Source organism: Parus major, chromosome 2 (assembly GCF_001522545.3).
Source record: "Parus major isolate Abel chromosome 2, Parus_major1.1, whole genome shotgun sequence".
In the NCBI taxonomy this organism is placed as follows: domain Eukaryota; kingdom Metazoa; phylum Chordata; class Aves; order Passeriformes; family Paridae; genus Parus; species Parus major.
Genome location: NC_031769.1, coordinates 21,029,590 through 21,053,641, shown reverse-complemented (window position 1 = coordinate 21,053,641; position 24,052 = coordinate 21,029,590). Strand labels below are relative to the sequence as shown.

Below are 24,052 nucleotides of genomic sequence, written 5' to 3'. Positions count from 1 at the left end.
CACAGTACTATCAAGGCTCTGCTCAGTGGTGCCAAGCAGTAGGACAAGAGTCAAAGGGCAGAAACTGATGCACAGAAAATTCCACCTGAATATGAAGAACTTCTTTATGTGCAGGTGACCAAGCACTGGAACAGACTGTCCAGACAGGTTGTGGAGTCCCTCACTGGAGATATTCAAGAACCATCTGGACACAATCCTTTGCCATGTCCTCTAGGATAACCCTGCCTGAGCAGGGAGGTTGGATCAGACAATCCACTGTGCTCCCTCCCAACCTGAAACATTCTGTGATATGCAGCACAATAAAAATGCTCCTGTAGTACTAAGCTGCCATTTTGCACAGAAAATTCTTAAGACTCTTAAAAGCTGCACAAAATGTGTCTTCGAGAGCCAAGCAGTAGTCTGAATACCATTAACAGGTTGCTTTATATTAGGAATCAGAGGACAAAGAAAGAACAAGTACAGCCATACAACTAAGCTCTCATACCCTAGTATGTACCACTAAGGCTTTTGAGAGACAAACACAGTAAACTGATGACTATTTATGAGAGGATTTACATACTGAAGACCTAATCTTGCAATGCTTCTTCACATATAGCTGTAGTCCTTCCAAGTACAGGGCTAACACAGAAGCAGTTAAATTTCAGATTATTAAATTAATAAAATGTGGTAAGATTTGAATTTTGCTGTACACAAGGCTAGTACTCTTACCATCCTGCAGCATACTTCTGTTCTTCCAGAACATATTTGGTGGATGTAGTTAAGACAATCTAATGACACAGTGCTGGAAAAAGAAGCTATCCTGTGTTTTCAACCTCTCTCTAACCCATTTTTCCTTTTTTTTTTTTTTTTTTTTTTTTTTTTTTAATGCAAACATAACATTCCCCTTCTTAAAATAGTATTGGCACTTACCTGAATCCATGATGGTTCAGCAGCCATCAAGACCTGCATTTTTAGGCTGTTTTCTTTTTTTTCTTTTCCCCACCCAGCTGCAGTTCCACAGCCAGCTGAACTAAATACTCTTTACCACCAGAAATGTTCTGCTCATTCCTTATTTGCTCCTTCTCTAAGCATTATTCTCCCATAATCTCTGCCACTAATAAGATGCTTCTGAGAACCAAACTAGCTAACATCGAAAGAACTATCTGGTCCTCTTACTGGGGATGTTTTTTCATTCTGCAACAATTTAAGCTGGCTCATAGATGGGTCTAACAAACCTGGCACATAGGTACATAAACAGCAGTAAATCTCTGAAGGGCCTTTTGGCAGTGGTCAATCACTCAATGCATCCAGCAAGGCTACTATTCTGTTTTCTGGCAGTTTACCTCCTATACTGGTTTGTGACAAGCATTAATGCTACTGCAAGGTAAATACTAATAGTGAACTGACAGAAGAATGAGGAACAGCATTATTGAACTCCTTTGCCTTGTGCTGGGTTATGAAACTCTCTGCCAGTGGCTCTGCCTGAGGCTAAATTGACCCAACCAGGCATATTAACAAGGTCTTGCACCAGCCAGGTTCTGTCTTCTTATAGGTACTATAACTATCATGGTGATGGGTTTTTTTTAAATAGATGTATGTACATTGACATACCATGTTGGTTTTTTTATTATCTAGAGTGTACTTGCACCTTTGTTACCTCAAAAACACAGAATTAATCATATAGAAAAGCCTACAAAAACCTGGCTAGAAATTGCAAAGGTCAATGTAAGCAGTTCAGCTGCAGGTAATTTTAACACAAATTGATATTAAGCAGTCATTTGTAGGTCACATTTTTCAAATTTGGAAGTGATAAAGTTAAAGATTGCTTTCTACATATGCAGTTACAATGCTGTCCTCAAGCACCAGGACATAATCAAGTACTTAATCACAGTTTTCCTTACAGTTTAAAAATAACTTTAAAAGATGTCATGCCTATCAGCTTCATTTAATACATTTGAATTATCTTCTGCAATTAAATTTCTGATTCGTTTTAGGATTTTGATACCTGAAAAAACTACCCCATAATCATGCAGTTATATAAAAGCATAACTCGGTTCTTATCTAGAAGACCCATTCAAGATCTCTCTCTTGCCCTCCTCTTTGCCTCAAGTTTTGTCTCTCAAAGTACCACGGGAATTTAAGAATGTTTTCCATAATACATTGATTTATAAATACTTTTCCTGTGCATTTTGTTATGAAGCATATACAGTACCTGAAATCAATTGCATTGAGTCCCAACAGCATACCAGCAAGCATATTTGCTTCTTCACCAAGAACAATTGCTCCATCGTCATAAAATCTCCTTCAACAAAAAAGAAATTAATTCAGCTATTTTTCATATTTAACAGAAAACTCAAGAAATCCAGTTTAAATAAAAACAATTAATGAACCCCAGAGTCATTCATATTTCATTTCAAATAAAGCAAACTAATAGACTGCATAGCACAAAACACCACAATCTCATAGCACAGAAGAATTTAGATATAAGCAAAAAGAATTTTCAGTATTAGTCCTATGAACTAGCAGAACAGGATGCATAAAATGCAAAAAAAATATGAAAGTATGGTATACTTTACCTCTAAAAGGAAGAATTTATGTCATGTACATAAAGAAATAATTATTCCGTCACATGAAAAGAAGTTCTCTCTCACAATTGTACTTGCAGGTTCTTTTAAAGTTTAATTTTCAATTTTCATTATTAATAGCTGATCTTTCTTTAAAAAATATTTTCACAAATCAGCTATTTGTCAGGTAGTTTAACTTTTCTTAAAATATTGCATACTGGGGAGATTTTTGCTGTAAGGTCACCAGAATTCACCAGAGAATTGCATGTGGTAAGAGGAAAACCAAGAGGTGCTCAGTACCAAAGGCAAGGTTGAAATGTCACTTACTAAGAACCGAGATGCACAGTTCACCTTTACATTCTAGCAGCAAATGAGTGCAAGAAGGTGCCAGATTACTGAATACAACCTATATTTCAGACAACAACCAGCAATACTCCATCTGTTTTAAGAATTGCATGAAAGCTTCTGGATGGTTCAGAGATGGTGAACATGCAGAAAAGACATGTTTTGAGGCACAGCTCCAGAAACTGAATTGTGTTATAATGCATGCTGTGAAAAGTCCCACTTTCGCAGCTTTCTAACAGACTTCCATTCGCTATAAGGAGATGAGCTGTCTAAGATCTCAGATGTTCTCAGTAGAAGGAAGAAATCTGTAAGACTTCATCTCAGAAGACAGAAATTATAGTCCTGCTAGTAAGGCTAGGAAGTACAAATTCATCTCTGTACTCTTACTTCAGGAAGGGCACTGGGATGCTAAGCTGGTTGAGCCAGAGAACTGAGCTAGAGGGACTGCTCAGAGTGATTCAGCACAGTGACTCTTATTTGTGAACAGCAGTGCCTCCAGTACATGTAGATCTTACCAGCCATTTCACTGGCATTTTTAAAATCACTGCCAGGCACCAATCTGCACCAAGTTCTTGTAAAATAGTGCCTAGAAGAAATCACACAAAAAGGACAGGGCACACCTTCAATGGTGAGATGCAGAAGTCAGCCTGGCAGCGCCACTGTTAAAGACAGCTGCAGCAATCCAGCCAAACCAACTTGGAAAACCCACAAATCTTCATTCAGTGCTACACACTTAACATCTCACAATACAACAGTCTGCTATAATTTAAGAGTCTGACCAATTCATTAGAAAAATAATTCCGCGCCCATGCTTAATCCAACCCCTCTTCCAAGTGTAATATGCACATACAGCACTAAGAATGTGATGCTTCACTGAACTAACTCCAGGCACCTAAGCACACTAGTGAGGTTTAAAAGGAGCTATCAGCATGATAGATAATCTCGTATGCTACATACACGTGTAACACAAGAAATTCAAAGTTTATACAAATAATTATTAAATATGCATAAAGTAAAATATATTATTTAAAATGCTAAATAAATGATGCAAAGCATCACCCAAAAAATCAAGTCAGTTATTAGTTATCTGAAATCCCACATGGGAAAAGAAAATATGTCCATATTGTCGTTTGCGACTTTGAAATCCATACAACCAAAACCTGAAAATGTAATTTTTATTTCCATTAGATGTATTTTAAAATATTACTTCAAAAGAAACTTTGCACTTACTATGTTTGGAATGCAAGAGAAGTTGTTTCCAAAAGCTATACCACTGAAAGAACATTCAAATATATTAAACATTAACATGTTCAAATAAATGAATTTGAAACTGCTAATCAAATAAGACCATTGCTATCCACTAACAAACTACACTACCAAAACAGGGACAAAGAATGTACTACTTAACTACATAATTTGTGACCCTACTCTTCCTCATCTCCTCCTTAAAAATCCATGCGAATTTTCAGTTTGAACCAGCATGAGCAATTTTTTTCCAGATTTTCTTTGTTTTATGTGCTTCTTGTCTACTATAAATGCAAGCAAATCTGGGTAAAATAAGACAACAGGTTTTGAAACTGCAATGAAATGGGATGTTTACCGAGTTGTGTTTTAAAAGTCAGCTGGCAAAATACATGGAGATCTTTGGACAAATAGTATTAAAACAAACTATACTCTAAATGAACAGAAATCCTTACAGAGAAAATTCTTACTGTTCTAAGAGCCCATTCATTATGTCTAAAGTTTCAGAGCTCAACATAAAGTACATCGTTACAGATTCACTTATATTCAGGTGATTTCATCTAAAATCTGTAAGACATACTTGTTATGAGATTAAATATCATCTAATAATTACATTATCTAAAACCAGTCCAAAACTGCCAGAGTATTCTTTATCATAGAGCATATTCTCGTCCTTGTTTTTATCATTAGAAGTTAAAACAAAAAACTGTTACACATTTTTCTTATCATGGCAAAAATACTAGCCATGCCTGATCACTAATTCTGCTACTCTACAGTTTTCAAGATGTTCCTGGAATTCTTTTCCTTTTTTTTTTTTTTTTTTACTGAGTCCTTAGTCTTTCTACCAATTTTGAAAGGAATACTACATCTATCCTTACTACACCACTATTTCAGATTTAGTTCCTACTTTAGAGAGGCTTTCTTTGCTTCTGACTTTTCAAGAATTCCAGGCATATTTCCACATTTTTTAAGTCATGAAAAGATTTTCAATTTTGCAGTTTTACCCATACTAAAACCAAACCCATACCAACTCTAGACATCATTCATTAGGTTACAGGTCTTTCATTAATGACATTCTTTACTATACAAATCAAGTGAACCATTCATTTCCAAACATATATCCCTCACTTCAACAACATTTACTAAAATATTGCAAAAATCAAATTCTTGTAGACCTGGTTGTTTTGAAGTCTCTCAGAGCTGTGGAAATGTATTCAGACAAATGTTTTTCCATAAGTGCTACTCTTATCCATGCTCGACCCTGCAAGACGAAACAGGTATCAAATATTTAAGCATTACAGAAAGAAACAGTTTTACAATCTGAATACCAATACCACTGGTTTACCTGACTAAATGACTGATTAACAAAACAAGCATTAAACAGAAGCAGTTGCTAGGATGTACTTCATTATAGCAATAATGAAAAGAAAAAATGCATTCTTACAAGTACACAAAGTTTACTGTGAAATAAAGTTATCTAAAATTTTAAGGAGAGGGTAGAGGGATTTTTTCTTTAATTATAAGCTCCAGCCTTTTGAAAAATTCATGTATGTGAGAGGCAGCAGATCAGGGCAGAAAGCTTTACATTTCAAAATCAATAGTATTGGAAGCATCCAGTTGTTTCCACAGTAAAGTGGCAGTAACTTGTCCTCAAAGTGATTCTCTTAGTTCTTTCAAATATTTGAGGGCTTTACATAAAAAAATGAGTTGTGCAATATTTTTTCCTCTCAGTAACAACATTATTAGAGGTGCATATAAAATACAGACATGAAATCAAATCCAAGAGGCCTAAATCTTGTAGAGTCCAAAAGCAAAACTTCACTCAAACAGTTCCATAAACAACGGGAATAGCTTTAAAAAATAACCCTTAGGGCAGCACATTCTCCTGTGTTTGCAGGTCTAGTGCACAGGATTGTAGCTTACAAGAGGGAGACATTTCAATGTCTGCCACAGTTATGACTGTGTTTTTGAGAACATTAGGAACATTTCTTGTAAACCATAGAAACATAGAAACATTTATGTACATAGTAAGATGTCTTTACGCTTTATATATTCAGTGCTTATTGACATCTAGCTGAACATCACTACAGACATTCTACCAGAACCAGTAGCAGATTATAATCCTACTTCAGCATGACCGAACTGTGGCCTTCTAGGGAGCCTACAAGAAAGCAGGAGACTCTTTACAAGAGCATGTAGTGACAGGACAAGGGGGAGCAGCTTCAAGCTAAAAGAAAGTAGAAAGATGTCCCTGGCCACAGCAGGGCAATTGGAACTAGATGGTCTTCAAGATCCTTTCCAACCCAAACCATTCCAAGATTCTATGAAATACTGGATAAAATTGCTTTCATAAACACCAACAGCACAGCAAAAAAAATTAACATAGAGTGCACTGAAATGAAAAGGACATTCACCTGATAGCTGCCTTTATATCGCATTTATTTAGCACATGACTTAAACCATGAAAGTGATGATGCTGCTTAGCTGAGGACCAAAGCCTATGCACCTCCAGTGAAAGCAGAGACAACAAGCACTGGCAAACCCTTGCTGACAGCTTTCAGGCTAAGGAGGACACTTATTTGGACCACCAGTCAAACTGATGCACATGATCGGTATTTGTGTCAACATGCTCTCCATCTTTTCATATCCAGACAATCAAAGTAATCCCCTAAAAAATTAAACACTGTTCTCCACACTCACTGCACAAATTAGGTTCTCTGTCTGCTATTGGGCATGAAGTAGTCCACAGAGTAATAGAAAGTTTTAATTTATTTATAAGAATATTTCAGAAAATAGCCGTGCATCTTATTATCTACTGAATTTAAATATGCATAGCTATTAAAATCTCAGAATTCAGAAATACCTTTAAAATAAATCTTAAGAGCTGATCACACCTATCCTATCAGTGCATATATTCTACATGAAACAAAATGATTAGAAGGGAAAAGAAAAAAATCACTCAATTTCTACAATTTTAATATTTCTTTGGCATGTCCACAAGAACTCAATTTCCCTTAAAATGCTGTGTTTTCAAAAACTTATGTAAACTAAAAAAATATGAGGACAATCATTTTAGAATATAACACAATCATTGAATAGAGAATTTTTTTCTACTGAGTAAGAAATCTTAAAGGAAACACATTCCGATTCAAAAGTGGGGCTTTTTAAAAGCAAGTATTTACTAGGCACATAAAAAAAAATTCAAACAATGAAAAAATGTGTAGAGTAAGCTAAGTACTATTTTTTTTTTTTACAGGTACAGAAATGTCACAGCAATGCAATAAAAAAAGTCACTTTAGCCTTTCTCTTCCCTACCTTAGCTCTAGAAGAACCGACATTCTCCATGTTCTCAATACTGCAGATGCAATTGTGAGAGACTTTTCGGCAAGCTACGCGAATGTAGTCCCAGAAACTACGAGGACTTTCATAGCCGAACCAGGTGATCTGACCTTAAATCAAAATACAAGATACATAAAGATTTATGAACCTCCCTCTCTGCTTTTTGGAGACAAATGTAATTAAATATTCCCCAATATGCTGCGTTTACTGAAAGGATTTCATAGAAACAAGTCTGTGAATTCTTACTGAAAACTGACTCACAGATGTAAAAAAAGGTGCATTATGCAGCTCAACCTGGTGTGGAAGCGATGCACAAAGAGAAGTTTAGGGCTTTGTGTATATATGTGCATTTTCTTGGGTTATTTCTTCTTGTTGTGCTAAAATAATACTCAAAAGTCCTTCATAGAACACTTCAATCACAACAGAGCACAAAGTTGTGACTTAAAAATATGAGGCAAGATTTATGCTATTTCTATAGGGAGTATATACATTGCACTAATACACTCAAGTAGAGAGTTTTGTTCTTAAAAAAAATTATATAAATAAAAATACAAAAATACCACTTTGCTGTGGTAGTGTTATCTTTATTTTAAGAGCAGACTGGAATTTTTCAAAATGTACTTTCATTTGAAGAGAAGCTGATGCATAAGCAAAAAAGTTTTTCTGTTGCAATTTCTTTTGAGTATACACAGAACATTCCCTCAGAAGCTGACCAAAAAATAATTGAGCAGATTATTACCCCTTCTGGAACTACAACCAAAATGCTTTACATTTCTTCCAGTTTGCAATGTATTGCACTTAGAAAATGAAAGGCAAAACTACACAGCGCTTGCAACTCCACATAAATTTCAGCAGCAGTACAACAGTTCAACCCTATTTTTCAGAGTGAACAGCACACCGTTCTCACTTTGGACATACCTGCAAACAGGTATGGAATGCGTAAGGTTAATATTGCCCTCTGGTGACTGCTAGCATTGCTATATGCAAAACCTTGTCCCCATATAAAATGAGATTTTATTTTTAAGCTAAATTTGTCTTATCTCAAATCTTGAATTGCACTTAGGAAGTTTTACTAATGTATGAGAAAGACTTCTCATTCTTTTCTTGCAGAAAGCTCAGATTAAAAGAAAACGAATATATGAAAGTGATACTGCAAATCACACATACTGAAAATAAAATCCAAAATATGCATTTTTATCTGACATGACTAGACTTAGCTTCAAGCATAGCCAAAGTAGTGTTAAATATCTGTCCCCTATGAGCTGAATAAATTCAAGTGGCAGGTTCTTCTTCCCCTAGAGGGTGTATGTCACTTGACTCTGTGGTCCATCTCCTTCCTTCACCACAGATACATTTATTAAATACAAAGCATGGTAAAAGCCTTTTAAAAATACAAAAATGCACAAGCAGGAAGAATTAATATATAATACACAATATACCAAAGAAAAATAGCATACCAAGATGCTGCAGTAATGGTAGCTTTAGATCTGCTCAGCTCTAAGGGTTAAAATAAAAGAAATTTCACAAGGTAAGTGCTTTTACAAACTTACTATTTTTGTTGAAATGCCAAGTTTAGAGGAACACAAGAAAAATTCTACAGTATTTTAACAACACAAGAGCTACAGATATTTTTTTTTAAATTCTTCACCAAACCAAAAACATTTCTGCCCTAGGAATTGTACCTACAAAACTAAATGCAGCTAGGGTGTAAAGATGACTCCATATCAGCAATTCCAGTTCCAACTAATAAAGGCAATATGATATATTAACTTTTGTGGCTTTTTTCAAACTATCTTAAGGGCAGAATATATTTAGCAAAAAACAGTTTCACTCCAGTTTTCTCTGCTAATGCAAGGCAATTCCTTTTACAATTGAACACCTGAAAAAGACATGGTCATTTAACACAGGAAATAACTTTACAACAGAAATCCATAGTAGCACACAGCACTTACTTGGTTTACACTGATTAAGAAAGCCAGCTGGCCATAATTCAACATACAGTGATATTACAGTGGGCTCCCATCTCATTCCAGCTCTGTGAGAGGGTACAACGGATTTCAGACTTCAGCAGGAATTTTCTTCACTTCAAACTCACAGCAAGCTCAGCACCTTTTGTGAACCAAGGTCTCCTATATTTCACAATTCTGTCCCTACAACTGCAAACCTTGCCCACGCTCTCATAATTAATATAATCTGAAGAAAAACTTTCTCAACCTATCTATTCACAGAAAAATGCTGGAAAAAACTAATTGAGAATAGTGAGAATGTATTCTAAGAAATACTAAATAAGATATTAAACTATAGATTTACTAAAATTTTAAAAGCTTTCAGCATGTGAAATTTTATTTGTCCATCAAAGCACTCAATGCACACAGCCATGAAAAGTCTCAAGAATGAGAAATGAAACAGCTCCAACTGCTCAGTGCTTGTCAGGCTTTGCCTGCAGTACTGTGTCCAGTCCTGGTCTCTACAATTCAAGGGCAGGATCAGATTGGAGAGACCAAAGGAAGGGCACAAAAGTGTTCAAAGTGCTGTTGAACCCATCCCATGAGGAAAGACTGAAGGTATTAGATTTTTTTTCTCTAGGGCAGAGAAGGCTCAATGGTGGAACTCATCACAGTTTTCCAGTCCTTAAAGAGGGTGAAGGCTCCCTCTTTACAAGGAGCCACACAGAAGACAAAAAGCAACACATACAAGTTGCACTGTGAGAAGTTTCATCCCAAGAAAGAAAATTTTTTACAGAAAGAACCAAAATTCACTGTGACAACATCCCCAGTGATGTGGCAAAGTTTCCATCGCTGGAGGTTTTCAAGATGTGATTGGACAGGGTTCCAGATATTCTCATCTAGACTCCCATCCCCAAAAATTGGGCCAGATGATTCTTCAAGGACCCTTCCAACCTGGGCTATTCTACGATTTCAAAATGATATCTAAATTTTTAAAGATCTTAATAAAATTGAGAGCTAGTTTTAATATAGAACTGTCATTCTGTCAAAGTACTTCTTAAGGAAAGAGGAAGTTTCTCAGGAGGTGCACAGAACAAAGAGCATGTGGTCTTTGCTGTCAAGTTCATGTGTCATCTGAAGATGTAGAAGCTGACAGCTATTCTAACAGAAATTATCCTGGTTTTGTCAGCCAAACAAAATTGTTAGGTATGCATGGAAGCTGCATGTGTAATATTAAACACTGTTCAAATAAATTCCATTCCTGTCTACAGAACTACAAAGCAAATAGAAATAATATTGTGATTTTTTTTTTGTGCTTTCACCACATTTTTGCATACTGCTGCACACCAACTTGTATCAACAACCATTTCTGTTCCCACAACTAGATACAAACATCCATAGTTATCAGAGATCTTTTTCATGCCCAAGAAATTTTTCACAAATAAGATTAAACAGTTTGGTCCCTATTCAATCACAGTCTAATTTAATTTACAAAGCTCAACAGTTGCAAAGAAGTAATGATAAGATGCTCCAAGGTACAGACATGTTTTCTCCAGATTTCCCTAAAGTAAATATTATTTAGTTTGCAACGAATTTTTCTATTCAATAAAAAGTTTTAGTATAACTTTTTGCTTATTAACTGGTGTGATCTTTGAGGAATTTCTGACACCTACCCTTATTTCAAGCCTACAAAATGGGTTACTGAATACTTAGAGTAGTTCATCAACTCAGTCCTCCAAGACAATTATAAATTCATTTACACTTTTTCTCTATACAAGAAGAACAAACTAAACCATAAATGACACCAGAGCTCTCTTGTTTCTTCTTAGTCAAAAAGAAGAATGGGTCACTATATGTGTACAGATATTAAATCTAGTAAAAAAAGCTATCCTGCTAACAACATTATTGTACCAAATAAAGGGCTACCACATCTGTATGTTTATTTTGTATTTTTCATGACAGTAGTACCTTTAGTTCTTATATCCTTAGCCTACATTTTTCACTCCTTAATTATCTTAATTATTTAATCCAGCAGACTTCTGTTTCTCTCAGAACAAAGGGCACTACAAGCTGCATTTTACTTACTCAAAGAATTCCCAAAATTTAGGAGTCACATAGATTGGATAGACAAAAGCAGCTTCCATGAACAACCCCAGGAGAAGCTCTTGACATGTTTATAGTGCCTCCTAAACATAGAGGAAAATAGGCACGCAAAGTTGTGAAAGTGTCAAAATAGCATGGCACAGCATATTTTTTGTGTCCTCAAGGTGGAAAATGCAAGTAAGTATACAGATGACAAGTGTGCTCACAGTAACCATGATATGCAAAAATTACACAAGTCACAAGCAAGATGCACTAGATACATTTACACACTGACACCAGGCACTATTTCTAAACACACATACTGGCTAGCGGTTTGGATATTAAACATTTTTGCTGCACAGAGGTTATTACACTGAAAACACGGTAAGTCAGCAAATACATCCAGTAGACTAGTTTTCAGAGATATCTTTGAGATGATGGCCATAGAAATCTACAGTAGTCATTCACGTTTTTCACTACTAACTCACTTAACACTATCGTAAAGTGATAGAAAAGGCAGAAAATTACACAACCTAGTTATATAGTAAAGATAAAGCACACAGCACTTTGAAATTACTTCAGGTTTTAAATCAGCTTGGATATACCTGAGATCAAATCCCAAGTACTGTTGCTGAACACTTTTGATGTCCTACAATTTCTGCACTACACATACATACTTAGCTGGTCTGATAAAAAAGCCGCTTGCAGGAAATATACCTGAAAAATATGTGCATAGAAATGAAAACAAGAAACCACACAGATGACTGCAAGACACTGCTTCATCTCCACAGCACAGAATGGTCAAGAATGGAAAAATTCCAAACAACTATATGAGAAAAAAATGGCTCCTGAAATAATTCACCTTGCTTTAAAGATTTAAAGTACACTAATTTGTAAAATCCCTTTCAAGACTACAGGTCTTATTTGGACCTTCAAATACATTGTCTCTGTATCCCCCTCAAAGTAACACTTAATCTCTGCTGTATTGTAAAACCATGAAAAAGCTTATTCCTGAGAAGAAATACAAGAGTAATTAGTCACTCATCTTTTTTTTCTGTTACTTCTTCTCTCTTCCCTTTTCAAGATTTTCAACTGTCCTGTCCAGTAGTATCATATCTTTCCAGCAGAGATGCTGCACAGTTTACTTCAATGCCATGAAGGACACATGCCTTATATCCTCCTCATTACTATCTTTGGTCTACTTCACATTCTCAATGCACCCAGCACTTGTGGGAAGTACCAGGTATACTGCCCATGTAGTGTTACACAGTACAGGGAAATAGCTCTCCACTTTCAACAGCTTAAGGCAATCCCTTAAACAGCTAATATGGCTTGCTCAAACTCTCTCATCCTTAGGGCAATTCAGATTGCTTTTACTGTCAACAGTGGCCTATTCCAGACTGATACTTATTGCCAGTACATGTAGCTGTAAGGTAGTGCCATAGCATATTATGTTACCTTTTTTTTGGAACTATTTTGCTGCTATATTTGCCAGGTCTTCTGTATCACATCAACAAATGCATATTTTCAAGCAGCATTTATAGACCTGTTGTGTGAGCTGGCTTGTTTCTGCCAATCTCATTTTACAACTAAGAAAATACCCGTATGTAAAATATTCTTAAGAATATAAGCAACTGGGCTAAAAAAGTGCATTTAAGGGGAAAGTAATCAGTTTTCTGTCTGACTTCTTGGTCTGGCTCACTAAGGGACCCTGTGAAGGCCACAGCCAGGGAAGGTAAGCACAGAGTCAAAGTTGGGCAGTAGGGAGAGAATAAAAATCTGTAGCAAACTACACTGAGTTTAAGAAACATCATGGACATTTTCATTACAACTGGACAATGTCATGAGTAATCTGTTTGCTAATAAAAGTAAACTTTATATGTTATAACATAAAGTAAGTACTTTTTTTTTTATTCTTCCTTCCTCACCCAGTCCTTCCAAAAGAAGCTGAAGATTAAGAACTGTTGCCATGGCCTTGAGAAAATAAAATTCTGTATACTCAGACTCTCAAATCTGGATCATCCGTTTAACTACACTGCCATGCGATTATCCTGACAACTTTGATACAATCAAGCTATTTATCTTACCACAGATAAACAGATCAAATATGTTCTGCCAGGTTCAAAACACTATACAACCCACTGCAATCACCAGTCTGCTTTTAGTCTATTCCTACTCATACAAAGTAAGCATTCAGAATATATCAGGCAATTCCATCAATAAATTACAATTTCTTTCAAGTCCCATGGTGTAGAATACGTACCCTCTTAAAATTTGAAATGTACAAAGGTACATTTCTTATCTCAATTTCTCTTTCATTATTTAAATTTTTTTTTAAAATTACATGCAGTCAACTAGCTTATTACCAAAACATTCTCTGTTTGCAACACAATCCACAAGTTCCCGCCTTTTCTGTAATTTTAACTCTGCAAACTTAGAAAACCATACTAGCAATTACAAGGGGTAGACAGAAACAAAAATTTAGCTATTTGAATTTCTCCATTTCTCGCTTGAAATGATTTTTTACTTGCAAATTCCATTTGCCAGCCTGTCAAGGCTTCTTCTCTGTAATGCCTGTCCTGAATAAAAGACTGTGAAGCAAAAGAATGTTGACAAAAAAAATTAAAATTACTTTTGCACAAATATTGCTGAAGCTGGAGGAGAAGGAGAAAAGAGAACAATTTCTCTGCAGAGTCAAGCTGCTAAGTACCCATAATCACTCCAAAAATCTTTGTCACAATGTGACAAACCCTCTTTCTACCATACTGTGCACCATTTTTTTCATTCTCTGACAGAACCACAGCAGGTAGTAATTGTGCTACTCAAATGTCAGCCTACACACAGTATTGTTCACAAAGCTTGGTTATGAATATTAAAAAGTATGAAAATGAGTAGATTGTCATATTAGACATCTATATTTAGATGATTATGATGTCCTTCATAATCCTCAAATCATTTCAGAAACTGTATACAGAACTAAGAAACTACGAGACGCTTCCAAAGTTCTCTTCTAGTAACTGTTACCGCTAAAGCACACTCTGTTCTCTGAGCAAAGCAGCTTCCTCTAGAACAATTGAAAAATGCAAACAGACATTATCTGGAATTAGAACACCTGACTTGATACAAGAAGAAAACCAACAACTGACCTTTCTCAAAAGCAATCTAATCCAGGACATTCCAGCAGAAAAACCAGCTTCACTAAAGGGGTGGGGAAATAGAATGAAAGGACCTAAAAACAGTATCTGGAAAATAAGGCAACAATACCAAGGAAGGGAGAAAGACATGGGAGCAGCACCAGATTCGTTCTTTAGCTCCTACTGATGCAGATAACATAATTGTCTTTTAGGCTCCTAGAACACAGTCTTATCATAAAGCAGAAAAGCAGACAGAGCTCAGCACCATGGCAACATTCACTTGCTTAATTACCAGCCCAGAAGGCTTCCAACAAGATCATTGGAAACACGTTTCACAGTAATAGCTCCTTTCACTTTTACATAGTAATGCAGAAAATATGGAAGGTAACAGCAATAGGCCAGACACACAAAGAAAGCAAATGCTTTCATTCAGCATCAAGGAGTTCGTACAGATGCACATTGGTTTTGTATAAACAAATGCTCGTGGCAAAATCATCACCAGTAAGGAAGTTAATTAACATACCTTTCAGTCGATGACTAAGAATCTGTTCCAGAATAGCTGCAAAATTATTAAATTCAGGGGAAGTATCATCAATAGTTTCAAAACAGGAACGGTCAATCAGAGTCTTGACTGAAAACCTAGAGCAAAAATATAGGACAATAATAAATTATATGAATTATTAGTGGTCCTCTATAGCAGGGCAGTAGATTGTATAAACCAAAAGAGCAAGGAACCAGAATCCACCTTGATGATTTCAAGTTCAGTCAGAGCAACAGGAACACACAAAACATTCAGATATACCGCGAAAGTGCAATTGTCATTGTTGGTCTTAGGCATAAAGCCTTAAAAACGGAAAGAAAGCAAAAATCCCCACTCCTTTCACATAGAAATGAGCTAATTATTTTTCTCTTCTCTAAACTATTATAATGATGTTGTAGAAAAACAAGCACTCAAAAGCATCCAACATCAGTTTCTCTTTGTAATCCTAAACATAACCATTTTTTGCTTGACATTTTGTCAGTGCTCCTTTTATTCCCAAAATCCATGTCCAATAATCAGAAATATAAACTTTATCCTATTATGAGAATACTCTAATTTCATCTTAATGCAAAAATAATCTAGACCTATTATAAAACAATGAATTTTTATGCATTCTTAACTCTGCATTCACTTAGACTGATTTCCCTGTGAATGGGGTAATCCTTATTCAGCACTATATTACTTCTTTATTATGCTAGAAAAGCCTTCCATTTCAGTGATCTAACACTGAAAATTGGAAAGGCTGAATCAAGTCACTGTACAAAGCAGGTAACTAGCCAACTGTCCAGTTTGCTGTTGCTTAGTTACACCTACATTTATACAAACTTTTATTCTTATTCAGAGGATAGTTTAAATTCCAACAAATGTGACAAAAAATTATTCTTCTTTAGCCTTCCTGATCTTAATCATCATCCATTTTTATTTTCCTTTCTGCAACTTGTTCTTCCAGTTTTCAGTTTCAAGACAAATTTCACACATTCTCAAACTCAAAAGTATTAAATCTGAAGTATTGATTATGTTTTTTGCAACAATCTTATTTGTATTAAAAGAGCCATGCAACAGCCCAAGAAGATAATTTTCACAACACCCAAATGTCAACACTGTCAACTCGGGATGTTCTCACTGCCTGTTCTTTCCAGATCCTACACTTGAGAGAGCACTGGCTTCCTCACTTTTGCCAGTTCTACTTTTTATGGTGCTCACTACAAACTGTTCTAGATTTTCTAGTACTGGAAAGGAGAGGAGAAGTGACTCTTAAATATGGATACATTCATTAAAAATATGCTTCACAGCATCTCAACATCAGTACTTCTATTGCAAGGCTGAAGAAGCAGCACAGCATTGTAGGCATGGGCAGGAATGAAGCTCCTTACACTGCCTCTGTTTTGAAATGTTCTGTAGTACATAAGTAACTGCTTCCTTAGTGGAGTCAGCACAGCCTTCTGATGAACAAAACTAATATGCTCAAACTGAATTGACACATAGCTCAAGAGTATCCACTCAATTTTGTTTTACTCAGTAAACTTCTGAATAAAGACTCCCTATTTTACCTTTCCTGCAGGCTTCTATTGTTGTTGTGTTTTTTTGCAGAACAGGAATTAGGAGTGAATTAGGGTGGAGGAGGAAGCTTCTCCTGCAGTGCCAAATTATGAGTCAGTTTTGAACTCCTCCACATTTTTAACCAATTTTGAGTGAGAGACATGCATGCCCACCAGTTAACTGCTATTGACTCCTCTAATGGCAGAACTTATTGCTTCCTCAAAGCTACATGAGAGATGAGAAATTTTTGATTAAAAAAACCCCTTCATTTTGAAAAACAAATGCCTATAGCAACGCCATGACTAAGCTAATATTAACTGTAACAAGACGAGTCCTCCCACACCATGCAGGTCTGAAAAAGATATGGTGCAGCATATCACTCACAGATCCATACACAAGATAGACAGTGAGTTAGCAGTGTGATGTACTGCCCTGAATACAGGAATATCATCTTAAAACTCAGAGATATGATCATCCATAAACTGCAAAATCAAGTAGAGTACAATATAAAGCTATGTCTATTTTTCCTGTATTCAATGTCATACTTGAGAGTGCACTAATTAACATTGTATGGAATACCTAATTAGAAATGGAGCTGTATTTGAGAAGAAACACTTAAGAGCAATTTTACAAACACTTCTAAAAATCAGAGATAAGTTTTGGTTTTTTTTTTTAATTTTAAAGCATTCTGCAACTCAACTGAAGAAAAAAAATATCTAATATTTCAGGAAACAAATTTTTTTTTTAATATACCTAGGGTCTGGTTTTAAAAGACAGTCTAAGAACTCATCATCAAAATGGTGGTTTTTTTAAGTGCTCATACTACTGCCATAATATCAAAAATATTAATTTTCATCTGTCTATTCTTCCCTTTCACCAAAACCCTAAACCTTTGTAGTCAAGTTTGGTTAAATTTGCTTTTAGTAGAATTTACAGGGAGGGCAAGGATGTACTTACTTCCATAGACCAGGAAGATAACAGCACTACCAAGCAGAATTTGATTCACTAGAAATATTTTTTTGAGATTAAAAAAAAAAACAACCTCTTTGGCAAATACTTGTGTGTTATCTTTTTTTCTCCAAATACTACAAAGAGGCAAACATATATTTAAGTGCAAGTTAAAAGTCATGAGCACATTTTGCATATTAGATATTCACACTTCACCATGTTTACCATGTATATTGGAAAAAGGATTAAGGTTATAAAGAAGTTATGCCTTTGAAAAGCGGTTACACTGTAAGCAATTCTCCTCAGCCATTGAAGTTGTTTCCAGTGTATGGGCCCCAGACCAGAAAGTCCATGGCCTTGCAGAGTTATGTGGAGCCACATGGAGACTGAAAGTCAAGAAACAAAAAGGTCAGGTCTAAAGTATACAAGAGCTGTGAAGAAAAAAAAAAAGCTAGAGCTGCTTCCTTGGTTCCCTGTATTGCTCCCATCTTCACAGAATCTCTGAAGCTGGAAAACACCTTGATGATTCATGGAGTCCAACCGTTAACAATGCCAAGTCCACCACTAAACCATGTCCTCAAATGCCACATCCACACTTTTTTGGAACACTTCTGGGAATGGTGATCCTACCATTTCCCTGGGCATTCTGTTCCAGTACCTGCCCACCCCTTCCCCAGAGAAATTTCTCTGAATACCCAATCTAAACCTCCCTGGTGCAACTTGAAGCTTTTTCCTCTTGTCCTGTCATTTGCTACTTGGGAAAAGAGCCCAAGCACCACCTCACTCCATCTCTTCTCCACTGGGCTGCCACAGCAGCACTGCACTCTGGAGCAACAGTCTGCTTACACATCAGGGGTTAACTTCTAAGTGGACTGTAAGAGCAGCTGAGTAATGTAGCTTCTGTTGCTATAATACCTGTTGCTTCAAGAATTTTTTATTAAAAAATGCATTTTATCCAACATTTCCCATTGTGTTACTGCAACAACTTTTACTCTCCAACTTTTGCTGGGTTTTTTTAATACAGTAACTTGCCACCGAAGAGATTCCAGTATCAGTGTTTCTAAATGACCTTCATGAACTCTGATGTTTTTGGATTATTACACACTTTTGTCTGTCACAAATCTACTCTTGCTTGAGCCAGAAAGAAGATGTAGAAACAGTAGCATTCTCCAACCTTAAACAGATCTTCTGAATTATGTAAGATGGAGACATTCTTGAATAAGAAAGACTTAAACCAATCTTTTTAGGGTACTTCTTCTGCTGTTTTGCAAGATGTGTAAGGTCTCCCAAGTTTCTTGAATAACTGCAAACCAAAACCAAAACTTTTGTGGATACATTCCATATCTATTGGCTTATTCCCAAAAGAGCAACAAGCCTCTAACCAAAAGAAAAAAGCAGGAAATTAGACTGCTGTACGAATTTGTCCCTTTGCCTTGTCACATTCTGCATTTCCTTATAAGTTTTCAAATTAATGAAAGGATTTTGTCATGATTATTTAGCTTGCAATTTGGAAAGTGTCATTAAAATACTATTTTAAAGAATTCAAACTATTACTACAGAAAAATCCCTAAGATTATGATACAATATATCTTATACTAAACATGGCCTGGTCATGAAACCAGACAGTTCAGCTAAGGCTCAATGTCACTGCAACAGGTTTTACGTGCATTATCAAAACCACTGTTTTAAAAACATATTTCCTAATAGTTGTTGAACTCTGTGCTAACATTCTGCATTTAAGATACAAATACCACTTCCAAGGCCTGTCTCAGTTGTTCTGTATATGGATCTTTGATCTATGAATCCTATTGAAGACTAGATTAAAACAAGTTGGACAATCTATAACTAGTAAAAAATCTCAGTGCCACTTACTGGAAAACGGAAGGGACCAAACTTAAGGGAAAACTGGTAAGGACAGAGACTAAGCTTAGAACATACATTATGTACTCAAACAAAAAAAGTCCTAAGAATTATTCCAATTTAAATCATGGCTGTGCAGTTACCAAAACACAGCCATGTATTTTCACATGCAATTGGTTTATGGAACTTAAGTATCTAATGTCACTTTCCATGGCTACAGTAACACTCAACATTTCAGCAGAAAAAAACAGTTCCTTCCAAAACTGTAAATGTAAGAAACGATCCACATCTGCAGGAGGAGTTAGGTATCATCACTCTGAGAAAAGATGAAAACCCTAAAGGCTGGTATAACTATTAAGGAAAAATATGCTAAACTGGAGCTTTGACAAAAACAATTAATTAAATTATCAGAGACTGTTAACAGATGGTAACTCAGAAGAGTATCTTCCTAGTGATCTTTCCCCTTCACTGGGGAGCAGGCCATACCATACAAATTTGATTGAACTGAGCTATTTTTTACCAGAACAATTTCTTAATTTCAAAGAATTCTGATTGGAAAGGACTATTATTTTACTGTTTTCAACACTAAGTTGGCTATTACTAACAAATAACACTTTTCTAAAACAGAAAATGCGTAGTAACTACAGCAAAACACAAAAATATTTTAAATATTTACTCTTATATTGGCAAAATAAATATATATATAAATGTACATACATCATAATAATACAAATCCTTTTTCCTCAACATCCTTTCCAAATTTTAATGTATATCCACAAACTGAGAACTTCAGGTTTTGTGAAGATAAAGCAAAAGTAAGTCACTTCACTGAAAATAATAAAAATACACAATTTTAAGCAGTTTCTGCAGTAGCTCTTTGATTTTTATGTGTTTAACTGAATTTCCTCAGATTTCTAAGCGTTTTTAAACACATTACACCATCATTTCAACTTCAGGACAAGGGCATCAAATAAAGCAAAAAACCAATGTAACAGCACAGAGTACAGAAGAGTTCTTCTCAAGTGGGAGGCAGAAAAACATAACAAATTCTGTAGAATACAATATATTCCTTTCAAAAGAACTGTTTATATCCTGTACAATTGTGTCATTACTTGATAAAACTGGTGTTTTACTGAGCACACAGATTAGAAGTATCTCCATCTCTGTAACAACAGTGAAAATTGAAAACTTCTATTTCTATTATTTAAGCTGCTTCAGCAGGTTTGATAAAAAAACTTTAATTTTTTTTTTTTTTGTTGTGTATCTTTTTCACAGGTAGGAGCAGAGATAAACATAGAAGTCCAGGAAAAGACAGAATAGAAATGATGCTACTCAAATACAGACACTACAACTCGAAGGAATACGGAAGTGAATTCATGAGATGAATGATACAGTCACACTTTGTAAAACCTACTAACAGTATACCATAAAAGAAAAAAAAATGAGAGTGGAAAAGAGGAGGTTCTATGGATTTTTAAAAATCCTGCTGCAGCATTAAGTGGTGATGGTACAAAATTGTCTAATAGCTGTCCTGGCACTTTAGTAAGATTTGCAAGAACTACAATTATATCATAACCCTCATGAATCTGTTGAAGACCTTTCCCAGATAATATTCAAACTACTTAAATAACTTCAAAATTAAGCATTTTAAACAAACGACCGAATGGAGCCATTGCTACCAGCATATCCACATATTTAAAAGTTTGCCATGACGATACAGATCACTACTGCACACCTGGAAATGCTGCATGAATTCCACAGTGACAGCAGAGGAAACGCTTAAATGGAACGTCATAGGAACTGTTATTAAGCTTGCATAAGCTCAGCACTTAGATGCTTAAAAAAAAAAAAAAAAAAAAGAAAAGAAAGAAATTTGAATACAGTAGCTTTAGTACTGCAGATCTCCTGATCTAGATTTCGTAGATAAAAATATCCCGGAGCGCAGCCTCTTCGGGATGCTCCTGCGGCACCGGCGCGCTCGCAGAAGCAGACGGTCCGCGGCCTCCAGGGCGGCTCGAACCTCTTCCCCCGGACCCATCCCATGAACTCTAAACCTCATCACATGAACTCCGAACCCGACCCGCGGCCGGGCCGCGTCAATGCAAGGGCAGCTACACCAGCTGTTCCCGCACGAGTCCAGCGCTGCCGAGCGCTCATCCTGCCCTGCCTTGCTCCCGCACCGCCTTTCGAGAGAGAACGCAAGCATGGTGCCGAGAAGGAACCTCTCAGTCCCCCGCTTCACAAGAGGCCATTCGACGCTCCGCAGCAGCGGCACTGCCCGGTGAGCCCGTGTCCCTCGCCCGCCGCTCGGACACCTTCCCGCGAACGCTCCCGCAGGAGCTGAGTCAGGATGGATGGAGGAGGCTGCCCTACACCCGCGGGGGCCGGCACCGGCCTCCGTCCTCCGGACAGGGCTGCGGCGGGGCCGCCACTCGCGCTCCTGCCCCGACCTACCTGTGCGGAGCGGGGGCGGGACGGGCCCCGCGGGCTGCGGCGGGAGCGAGGGGGGACGGTCCCCTCGGGCGGGGCAGGCCCGGGGCTCACCTGCACACCGTGATCAAGTTCCGCCTCTCCACCGCGGCGTTGCGGGACGGGACGCTCTTCCTCCGGGAGGAGACGTTGAGCCCCCCTAAGCCAAGGGACGCCATCTCCGCTGGGCAGGGCAGGTGGAGCCGCCGGGGCTGGCGCGGAGCCTTTGTTCCCGGCCTCCCGCTCTCCAGGATGCTGCGCCTGCCGCCGCCGCACGCGGACGAGAAGGAAGCGGATGAGGAAGCCCCCGTGCTTTCCCCGCTCCTCCTCCCGCTGCCCGGTCCCGGAGCGCCCGAGGCAGCGGCGGGTCGGGCGGGGATGCGCGGGGACCCCGCGGCGGGGGCGGCTCGGCCCCCCCGCTCCCGGCAGCCGGGCGGCCACAGCGCCGCAGAGCGCCGGCGCCGCCAGCCAATCAGCGCGCGCGGGGCGCGGCGCCGGCGCCGCCTGGCGGCGCTCCCGTGGGTGGGGGGCGCTCTCGGGGGGCGCGCGCCCCGGCGGAAGCGGGCGGCGGGAGCCGCGCCTGAGGCGGCCGCACCTCGATGGGGCCCCGCGGCTCCCCAAGCGTCTGCGTCTCTACGATTGTCTGTACAATTGTCCTTTAATTGTTAGCAAGTCTTTCCCTTCTTAGCGCGTTGGCGTCTAGCTTGTTAGAACTTCCCTGGCTGTAGCGTTCAGAGGAGTTTGAAATAATTAGAATCATAGAGTCACAGAATCATTAAGGTTGGAAAAAACCTCTGAGATCATCGAGTCCAACCTTTGACTGAACACTACCATGTCTACTAGATGCCACCAAGTGCCACGTTGGTTTTTTAACTCCTCCAGGAGTAGAGTCCATCGCCACCCTGGGCGGTCTGTTGCAGTGCTGGACAATGCTTTGTGAAATAGGCAAGCTTTACAGGCCATGCTTGTGGGAATTCGGGAATGAAGTGGGAATACACTTTGCCTCCAAACTACAGCTGGCCCAGCTGTGAACTAAGGCATGCTTGGAAGAGCTCTGGCTATAGAGCTTTGCCTTGGCTGCAAGACACAGAATTGCATGAATTCTGGAAGACAGGATGATTTGGCTGGATAGTTGGGGAGGTGCGAAACTGTATGGATTAGTTTGATTTGCTTCCTTTATGGGAGGAAGTTCCCTTTCAGCCTAAGAATATAATTTTGTTTGATTTACAAACTTTGTTTGCAATGAGGGTGAATGGTGAAATAAATTTTGGCACAACTCTTCATTCTACTGAGTTATGTACATAGTACTCCTAAATGTCTCTGTTAAATTCCAACCTACCCATTCATTTAATGAAACATAAGAATTTCTACTTACTGATGTGAAAAACGAGGTTCACATATTTTTTAAATAGAATTAAAATGTTTAATAGAAAGACAATTAGGAGATAAAAATAAAGTATATGGGCAGTATACTTTATTTTATACGGCAGTAAAGATATGGGCAGGTGTCTCTGCATTCAGCCAAGAGAGCACACCTTACTAACAAAGGATTGTCCCTTAAAAACAGAATCCAACTACATATTCATAAATTCTCATACATGATTCAAACATTCTCCTTAAGTTTTGGATGTTTCTTTGTTTAGTTTTTGACTAGCCCCCTTCTCAATAAATCAATTTCTTGGCTCCACTGAGCTCCACATTCCCTGATAACAGAAATGCCTCCCCCAGAGCTCTGGTTACTGCTGTCCTCATCTGGACAAGATAATCTACGAATGGGGGGGTGTCCAACCATCTCCCCTAGTCTCTGGGTTATATAAACAAAAGTAGTCCCTGCTCCAATACCATGCCATAGCTCAACACATATGTATATTATACTAGCATTTCTAAGCTTCATCAACAACAGAAATAGAAGGAACCACACTAATACAACAAAGTTTTCTAACCTTATACGTATAACATTCATTCCAATATTTGCGATAAACCAACAATATAATATGTATCTATAACACTGACATGCAAATCCCTACTGGATTATGGTTTCTTTGGAGAATATCCCTTGTAGAT

The 24,052-nt window shown here is 37.7% G+C and overlaps 2 protein-coding genes across 2 annotated transcripts in view; both read right to left on the bottom strand.

The window, feature by feature from the left end:
• RUNDC3B (RUN domain containing 3B) overlaps positions 1-22,406 on the bottom strand; it is a 50,532-nt gene extending 28,126 nt beyond the window's left edge. Inside the window, exons 1-5 of the mRNA XM_015615759.3 lie at positions 22,064-22,406; positions 15,155-15,270; positions 7,446-7,579; positions 5,306-5,391; positions 2,192-2,281 (exon numbers count right to left, since the gene is read on the bottom strand). Of these exons, the coding sequence (XP_015471245.1) occupies positions 2,192-2,281; positions 5,306-5,391; positions 7,446-7,579; positions 15,155-15,270; positions 22,064-22,167 (530 nt within the window). The 5' untranslated portion in view covers positions 22,168-22,406. The remainder of the gene's footprint in view (positions 1-2,191; positions 2,282-5,305; positions 5,392-7,445; positions 7,580-15,154; positions 15,271-22,063) is intronic.
• Positions 1-24,052, bottom strand: part of LOC107215556 — a gene marked incomplete at its 5' end in the record, with an annotated part of 821,761 nt that overhangs the window by 679,172 nt on the left and 118,537 nt on the right. The window lies entirely within an intron of this gene.